This window comes from Mandrillus leucophaeus, unplaced genomic scaffold (genome assembly GCF_000951045.1).
Source record: "Mandrillus leucophaeus isolate KB7577 unplaced genomic scaffold, Mleu.le_1.0 Scaffold11, whole genome shotgun sequence".
Classification (NCBI taxonomy): domain Eukaryota; kingdom Metazoa; phylum Chordata; class Mammalia; order Primates; family Cercopithecidae; genus Mandrillus; species Mandrillus leucophaeus.
The window spans coordinates 1,362,550-1,371,748 of record NW_012099209.1 but is presented as its reverse complement, the minus strand read 5'-3'; the positions used below and the strand labels follow the sequence as shown (position 1 = coordinate 1,371,748).

Here is a 9,199-nt window from a genome sequence, read left to right as displayed (position 1 = left end):
GTTTTTTGTATTTTTAGTAGAGACGGGGTTTCACCATGTTAGCCAGGATGGTCTCGATCTCCTGACCTCGTGATCCACCCGCCTCGGCCCCCCAAAGTGCTGGGATTACAGGCTTGAGCCACCGCGCCCGGCCAGAAGGTTCTTTGTAATTTTCCCAACCCTTGAGAATGTACTTTGTGAGATCCACCCCCTGCCCACAAAACATTGCTCCTAACTCCACCGCCTATCCCCAAACCTATAAGAACTCATGAGAATCCACCACCCTTTGCTGACTCTCTTTTCGGACTCAGTCCGCCTGCACCCAGGTGAAATAAACAGCCACGTTGCTCACACAAAGCCTGTTTGGTGGTCTCTTCACACGGACGTGTGAGACAATATATCATCATATCTATGATCTATATCTAGTGTAACTATTCTTATTTAATATATTTTCTTTATTATACTGGAACAGCTCGTACCCTTGGTCTCCTGCCTCGGCACCTGGGTGACTTACCGCCCACAACACAAAGCCGGTTTGGTGGTCTCTTCACACGGACGCAAGTGAAAGAAAACAGGACACTAAAGCGAAGAGGGAGGCTCCTACCCCTCATGCTCAGTTGAATCTGGCTCTTTTTACACTAAATTTCTTTCTTTCTTCTTTTTTCTGAGATGGAGTCTTGCTCTGTCGCCCAGGCTGGGGTGCAGTGGCACCATCTCGGCTCACTGCAACCTCCGCCTCCCAGGTTCAAGAAATTGTCTGCCTCAGCCTCCTGAGTAGCTGGGATTATAAGCACCTGCCACCACGCCTGGCTAATGTTTTTGTATTTTTAGTAGAGCCAGGGTTTCACCATCTTGGCCAGGCTGGTCTTGAACTCCTGACCTCGTGATCCGCCCACCCCGGCCTCCCAAAGTGCTGGGATTACAGGCGTGAGCCACCGCGCTTGGCCTTTTTACGCTAAATTTCTTAAGCCTGGCAAGAAATCAACCTTTTACAGCAGCAGAACAACATTTCCCTGGAAATAAATTTGATCCACAAAACGGAAAGCGGGTATGGTGATAGGATGCGGAAACTGACAAATGGGAATTAGGCACTGTGGTAACATGGGGTAGGGGTTTTGCTTGTGTTTTCCCAGGAGAAGGACAATAACCCATGTGGGTTCCCTCCTGGCAACTGAAATTGCATTATAACTCCAAGGACGAAGTGAAGGGGGCCAGCCCCTCCACACCTGTGGGTATTTCTTCAAGGACGAAGTGAAGAGGGCCAACCCCTCCACACCTGTGGGTATTTCTCCACGGACGAAGTGAAGGGGGCCAGCCACTCCACACCTGTGGGTATTTCTCCAAGGATGATGTGAAGGGGACCAGCCCCTCCACACCTGTGGGTATTTCTCCAAGGATGATGTGAAGGGGACCAGCCCCTCCACACCTGTGGGTATTTCTCCAAGGATGACGTGAAGGGGACCAGCCCCTCCACACCTGTGGGCATTTCTCATCAGGTGGAACGAGCGACTCAGAAAAGAAATAAGACACGGAGACAAAGTATAGAGAAAGAACAGTGGGCCCAGGAGACCGGCACACTCAGCATACGGAGGACCCACGCTGGTGCCGGCCTCTGAGTTCCCTCAGTATTTATTGATCATTATTTTTACTATCTTAGTGAGGGGACTGCAGCAGGACAACAGGTGGGGAGAAGGTCAGCAGGGAAACATGTGAGCAAAGCAATCGGTATCATGAAAAAGTTCAAGGAAAGGTACTGTGCCTGGATGTGCACGTAGGCTAGATTTATGTTTCTCTTTACCCAAACATCTCAGTGTAGCAAACAGTAACAGAGCAGTATCGCTGCCAGTAGATCTCATCTCTAACGACAGGGTGGTTTTCTCCTATGTCAGCATAGAACGAATGGGAATGGTGAGCTTTACACCAAGACATTCCGTTCCCAGGGACAAGCAGGAGACAGAGCCTTCCTCTTCTCTCAACGGCAAAGAGGCCTCCCTCTTTCACTACTCCTCCTCAGCACAGACCCTTTACGGGTGTCGGGCTGGGGGAATGGTAAGCTCTTTCCTTTTCCATAAGGCCATATCTCAGGCTGTCTCAGTGGGAGGGGAAACTTTGGACAATACCCAAACTTTCTTGAGCAGAGGTCCCTGCGACCTTCCGCAGTGCATTGTGTCCCTGGGTACTCGAGACTGGAGAATGGCGACGACTTTTACCAAGCATACTGCCTGCAAGCATGTTGTAACAAGGCACATCCTCCACAGTCCTAAATCCATTAAATTAGGATTTAATACAGTACATGTTTCTGTGAGCACAGGGTTGGGGCTAAAGTTACAGGTTAACAGCATCTCAAAGCAGAAACAATTTTTCTTAGTACAGATCAAAATGGAGTTTCTTACGTCTTCCTTTTCTACATAGACACAGTAACAATCTGATCATCTCTTTCTTTTCCCCATAATGAAGAGCTCTCGGAAACAAAAGGCAAAGAGCCGTCAGAAATCGAAGGGCAAGGTTTGCCTCCTGACACATAAATTGCATGACCTTGACATTACAATAAAATCTTGCCGTGTGGCCTACCATAAGGAATTCTGAAAACGACGGGTAATATAATTCTGGCTGCCTTTGGGGTGGTCAGTGCAGTGGTGAGTATACCAGCGGTGGGGGCAACTGAAAATTGTACCTACTGGGCATATGTTCCTTTTGCCCCTTTAATTTGGTCCATCTCCTGGATGGACTGCTCAGTGGAAGTTTACACTGATAATAGCACATTCATGCTAGTCCCTAATGATGACAGGTTTCCAGCTTACCAGAAGAAGCTCCTCTCACTGTGAATGCAGACGCTGGCTAGCCCCGGAACTTTGTCCCCTGTGGAAATCAAAGATAACTTCATATCACATCCTGATCATAGGAGACACCCTAAAATATCACAGATGCTCACCCTGACTTAGACCTTGAAGTAATTAGTGGAGTCCATGTGAATCAATGTGACTTAATATATTTATGAAAAGGTGTGGCCAGTCGCATGCTCATGCCTGTTATCCCAGCACTTTGGGAGGCCGAGGCTGGAGGATTGCTTGAGCCTAGGATTTGGAGGCCAGCCTGGGCAATATGGCAAAACCCCATCTCTACTAAAAATACAAAAAATTAGCCAGACGTGGTGGCGCGCAACTCTAGTGCCAGCTAACAGGAACGCTGAAATAGAAGGATCACTCGAGCCTTGGAGATCAAGGCTGTAGTGAGCCATAACCACACCACTGCACTCCAGCCTGGGTGCCTTGACAGAGTGAGACCCGGTCTCAAAAAATACACATACAAAAAAGTCAGCTATTTAAATTTTTATTTTTATTTATTTATTTTGGAGACAGAGTTTCGCTCTATCCCCCAGATTGGAGTGCAGTGGAACGATCTCGTCTCACTGCAGCCTCTGCCTCCTGGGTTCAAGTGGTTCTCCTCCCTTAGGCTTCCAAGTAGCTGGGATTACAGGCATGCACCACCATGCCCGGCTAATTTTTGCTTTTTTTTTATTTTTTTTTTATTTTGAGATGTAGTCTTGCTCTGTTGCCCAGGTTGGATGGAGCGCAGTGGTACGACCTCGGCTCACTGCAACCTCTGCCTCCCAGGCTTAAGCAATTCTCCTGCCTCAGCCTCCCGAGTAGCTGGGATTACAGGTGCCCGCCACCACGCCTGGCTAATTTTTGTATTTTTAATAGAGATGGGGTTTCACCATGTTGGCCACGATGGTCTCGAACTCCTGACCTCAGGTGATCCACTCGCCTCAGCCTCCCAAAGCACTGGGATTACAGGCATGAGCCACCATGCCAGGCCTAATTTTTGCATTTTTAGTAGAGACAGGGTTTCGCCATGTTGGCCAGACTGGTCTCGAACCCCTGACCTCAGGTGATCCACCTGCCTTGACCTCCCAAAGTTTTGGGATTATAGGCGTGAGCCGCCATGCCCGGCCTATGTTGTATTTTTAGACACTAGGCTCTGTCACCCAGGATGGAGCGCAGTGGTGCAGTCATTGCAGCCTCAACCTCCCAGGCTCAAGTGATCCTCCCATCTCAACTAAGTAGATGGAACTACAGGCTCATGACAACACCATGCCCAGCTAAGTTTTTAATTTTTTCATAGAGATGGGGTCTCACACTGTTGCCCAGGCTGGTCTCAAACTCCTGGTCTCAGGTGATCCTCCTGCCTCAGCCTCCCAAAGTGCTGAGATTGCAGGCATGAGTCACTGTCTGCTACATGTGTTTTTTTTTGTTTTTCTTTCTTTCTTTTTTTTTTTTTTTTTTTTGAGATGGAGTCTCACTCTGTCACCTAGGCTGGAGTGCAATCAGCTCACTCTAACGTCCGCCTCCTGGCTTCAAGCGATTCTCCTGCCTCAGCCTCTCGAGTAGCTGGGATCACAGGTGCCCACCACCACGCCTGGCTAAATTTTGTATTTTTAGTAGAGACAGGGTTTCACCATGTTGGCCAGGCTGGTCTCGAACTCCTGACTTCAGATGATCCTCCCACCTCTGCCTCTCAAAGTGCTGGGATCGCAGGCATGAGCCACTGCACCCGTCTGTTACGTGTTTTCTTTTTTTTTTTTTTTTTTTTTGAGACGGAGTCTCGCGCTTTGTCACCCAGGCTGGAGTGCAGTGGCGCGATCTCGGCTCACTGCAAGCTCCGCCTCCCAGGTTCATGCCATTCTCCTGCCTCAGCCTCCGAGTAGCTGGGACTACAGGCGCCTGCCACCACGCCCGGCTAGTTTTTTTTTGTATTTTTAGTAGAGACGGGGTTTCACCATGTTAGCCAGGATGGTCTCGATCTCCTGACCTCGTGATCCACCCGCCTCGGTGAGCCACCGCGCCCGGCCACGTGTTTTCTTAATGCGTTCGTTTGCAGCTCTCTCCTGAGAAGGGCCACACAGAGAGCCCTGCCCCCTGCCCTTAGAGGCCCCTCAGGTCAAGGTTTAGGGAGATTAGTGAAGTCCTAAGCTGGCTTCCTGAAGATTTCTATTTCTGGGAGAGGAGCCAGTCTGCAGACCGGGGACCACACGCCGCGCTGTTCCCAGCACCCAGCCCAGGTTACCATGGCCTCCCTGTTTTCTGGCCGCATCCTGATCTGCAACAACAATGACCAGGACGAGCTGGACACGGAGGCCGAGGTCATCCGCAGGTTGGAGAACCGGCTGGTGCTGCTGTTCTTTGGCGCCGGGGCTTGTCCACAGTGCCAGGCCTTCGTGCCCATCCTCAAGGACTTCTTCGTGCGGCTTACAGATGAGTTCTATGTGCTGCGGGCAGCACAACTGGCCCTGGTGTACGTGTCCCAGGACTCCACGGAGGAGCAGCAAGACCTGTTCCTCAAGGACATGCCAAAGAAGTGGCTTTTCCTGCCCTTTGAGGATGAACTGAGGAGGTGAGGAGGGGCAGGGAGGGCTTCCTGGAGGAGGGGGCATGTTCACTGAAAGTGAAGCATCCATTCTAACTAGAGTGAATGAGCAGCCCCTGTGTGCCAGTCCATCTACTGGGAACTAGGGGTACAGAGAGGGGTGCCCACTTCCACATGCCAGCTTCCATGCCACCCCAGGGAGCTTAGAGCCAAGTGAGAGGAACAGATGCAAAAGAGACACTCCACTATGTAATAGCAAGGCCAAGCGTGGTGGCTTACCCCTGTAATCCCAGGACTTTGGCAGGCCGAGGCGGGCAGATTACCTGAGATCGGGAGTTCGAGACCAGCCTGATCAACATGGTGAAACCCTGTCTCTACTGAAAATACAAAAATTAGCCAGGCATGATGGTGGGCGCCTGTAATCCCAGCTGCTTGGGAGGCTGAGACGGGAGAATCGTTTGAACCTGGGAGGCAGATGCTGCAGGGAGGCGAGATCACACCACTGCCCTCCAGCCTGGGCCACAGAGGGAGACTCTGTCTAAAAAAAACAAAAACAAAATATATAATAGCGAACTGCAGTAGTGCTCAGAGGACAAAGCTAGGCCACAAAGTGGAAATACAGTGAGGGAAACCTTGGTGAGGTTCTGGGGTCAGAGGATGCTTCCCTGAGGAAGTGACTTTAAAGAGAGACCCCTAGCTGGGCGTGGTGGCTCGTGCCTGTAGTCCCAGCCACTTGGGAGGCTGTGGTAAGAAGATAACTGGAGCCTGGAGTTTGAGGCTGCAGTGAGCTTTGATCGCACCACTGCACTCCAGCCAGGGCAATACAGCTAGACCCTGTCTCTTAAAAAAGTAAGGCCAGGCACGGTGGCTCACGCCTGTAAACCTAACACTTTGGGAGGCCAAGGTGAGCAGATCACCTGAGGTCAGGAGTTCGAGACCAGCCTGACCAATACGGCAAAACCCCATCTCTACGAAAAATACAAAAATTAGCCAGGCCTGGTGGCGCACACCTGTGGTCCCAGCTACTCGGGAGGCTGAGGCAGGAGAATCGCTTGAATCCAGGAGGCGGAAGTTGCAGTGATCCGAGATGGTGCCACTGCACTCCGGCCTGGGCAACAGAGTGAGACCATATCTCAAAAATAAAAATAAAAAATGAAAAATGTAATAAATAAATAAAATACAGGGAGACTCCAAGGAGAAGAAAGATAGGAGGATGGAGAGTGAGGAAAGGGAGGGGTTCCAGGCAGAGGGCACAGCAGAAAGGCTTGGAGACTGGCAGATAAAGAATGACCAGTTCAGGGAGACCATAATTCCGGAGAGGACTGAATTTACAATGTTATTGTTACCGCCTACGCATTTGTCATAATCTTCTTAAGGTGTGACAGGTCTGTGGTGCAGAGCCACCTTAACAAGTATAGACATGATCCTCAGGGTAGCAGGGAGCCATGGTGGACATGAGAACTGAGGGAGAGGTAGTTGGATTCAAGCTTTGTAAGGAGATGTCCAGCCAGGCATGGTGGCTGACACCTGCAATCCCAGCACTTTTGGAGGCTGAGGCAGGAGGATTGCTTGAGGCTGGGAGTTGAAGACCAGCCTGGGCAACACGGCAAGACACCACCACCCCCATCTCTAAAATTATAAAAAGAAAAATTATGAAAGGTGGCCTGGCGCAGTGGCTCATGCCTGTAATCCCAGCACTTTGGGAGACCGAGGTGGGTGGAACACCTGAGGTCAGGAGTTCAAGACCAACCTGACCAACATGGCGAAACCCCGTCTCTACTAAAGACACAAAAATTAGCCGGACGTGGTGGTGGGTATCTGTAGTCCCAGCTACTCAGGAGGCTGAGGCAGGAGAATCGCTTGCACCCGGGAGGCAGAGGGTGCAGTGAGCCAAGATCGTGCTACTGCACTCCAGCCTGAGCAACAGAGCGAGACTGTCTCAAAAAACAGAAAAAATTTTAAAAGATCCTCTTAAAAAAATTACAAAAGGAGCTGCCCAGTAAACAGTATTATAGTTTGACTTTTTATTATGAAAAAATGTTCACACATAGCAAAAAGTTGAAAGAAGTGTACAATGAAACCCACCACAATTGTTAACATTTTGCCATATTCACTTTGTCCACACACATGTGTATAGTTTGTGCTAAACGATTTGAAAGTGACTTGCAGACTTCATGACATTTTCCCAATGTCATGCCTTTTGTTACTCAACAAGTTGGAAGTTTCTGGTCATCAGAGTTTGGACATCATCAGAGTTTGGACACTGAATCCTGCCCACTGCCCTCGGCAGCTAAGGAGATTCCTCCCCGATGCCAGCAACACTTCCTTCCCTGAGGCAGAGACACCAGCTGCAGACAAATGCTCATCTTGCCTGAGACAGGGTCCTCTCAACAAAACATTCACCCAGACTAGTATGTTATCTGGGTATTTCCCATTCCACAGCCCCCATAGATGGGACGTTCAGTTAAATGAAATTTCAGGCTGGGTGCGGTGGCTCATGCCTATAATCCCAGTGCTTCGGGAGGCAGAGGTGGAAGGATCACTTGAGGCCAGGAGTTCAAAACCAGCCTGAACAACATAGCAAGACCATATCTTTACAAAAACTTTAAAAAAAAATTAGTCACGTGTGGTAGTACGAGCCTGTAGTCCCAGCTACTTGGGAGGCTGAGGCTACAGGATCACCTGAGCCCAGGAGTTTGAAGTTAGCACGATCTATGATCCCACCATTGCACTCTAGCCTGGGTGACAGATGGAGGCGCTTTCTCTAAAAAAAGAAAAAAAGAAAAAAAAAATGAGATAAACAATAAATAATCTTTCTTTTAGTATAAGTATGTCCCATACATTTGGATATACTTATACTAAAAGATTATTCATTATTTATTCGAAATTCAAATTTAACTAGTGTGTGTATTTATATGTATAATAGAGAGAGATGGGGTCTCGTTATGTTCCCCAAGCTGGTCTCAAACCCTTGGGCTCAAGCAGTCCTCCCACCTCGGCCTTCCAAAGTGCTGGGATTACAGGAGTGAGCCACTGTACCTAGCCTCAACTTTTTATTTTTATTTTTTTAAGAGAGGGAGTGTCCTATATTTTTAATTGCTAAACCTGGCAATCTACTCATGGGATTTTGTAAGTATCATGGGTTCTCTTTGTGGCAGTCTGGAAAAGGGCCACGGAAGGATGCAGCAGGCTGAAATTAAGAACCGTTAGCTATGGCCGGGCGCAGTGGCTTATGCCTGTAATCCCAGCATTTTGGGAGACCAAGGCAGGCGGATCACTGGAGGTGAAGAGTTCGAGACCAGTCTGGACAACATGGTGAAACCTCATCTCTACTAAAAACACAAAAATTGGCCGGGCGCAGTGGCTCACGCCTGTAATGCCAGCACTTCGGGAGGCCGAGGTAGGTGGATCACGAGGTCAGGAGATCGAGACCATCCTGGCTAACACGGTGAAACCCCATCTCTACTAAAAATACAAAAAAATCAGCCGGGCGTAGTGGCAGGCGCCTGTAGTCCCAGCTCTTTGGGAGGCTGAGGCAGGAGAATGGCGTGAACCCGGGAGGCGGAGCTTGCAGTGAGCCGAGATCGCACCACCGCACTCCAGCCTGGGAGACTGAGCAAAAAAAAAGAAGAAAAAAAAACACACACACACAAAAATTAACTGATTGCGGTGGCACACTCCTGTAGTCCCAGCTACTCAGGAGGCTGAAGCAGGAGAATCGCTTGAACCCAGGAGGCAGAGGTTGCAGTGAGCCAAGATCATGCCACTGCATTCCAGCCTCAGCAACACAGCAAGACTCTGTCTTAAACAAACAAACAAAAAAAGCCGGGTGCGGCGGCTCATGCCTGTAATC

General features: G+C 49.5%; 1 protein-coding gene across 1 annotated transcript in view; it reads left to right on the top strand.

Annotated features, from left to right (window-relative positions):
* The first annotated feature begins 4,969 nt into the window (after positions 1 to 4,969).
* The window catches only part of NXNL1 (nucleoredoxin-like 1), a 14,306-nt gene continuing 10,076 nt past the window's right edge, over positions 4,970 to 9,199 (top strand). The window contains exon 1 of the mRNA XM_011991142.1: positions 4,970 to 5,373. Coding sequence (XP_011846532.1) covers positions 5,048 to 5,373 — 326 coding nt within the window. The 5' untranslated portion in view covers positions 4,970 to 5,047. The remainder of the gene's footprint in view (positions 5,374 to 9,199) is intronic.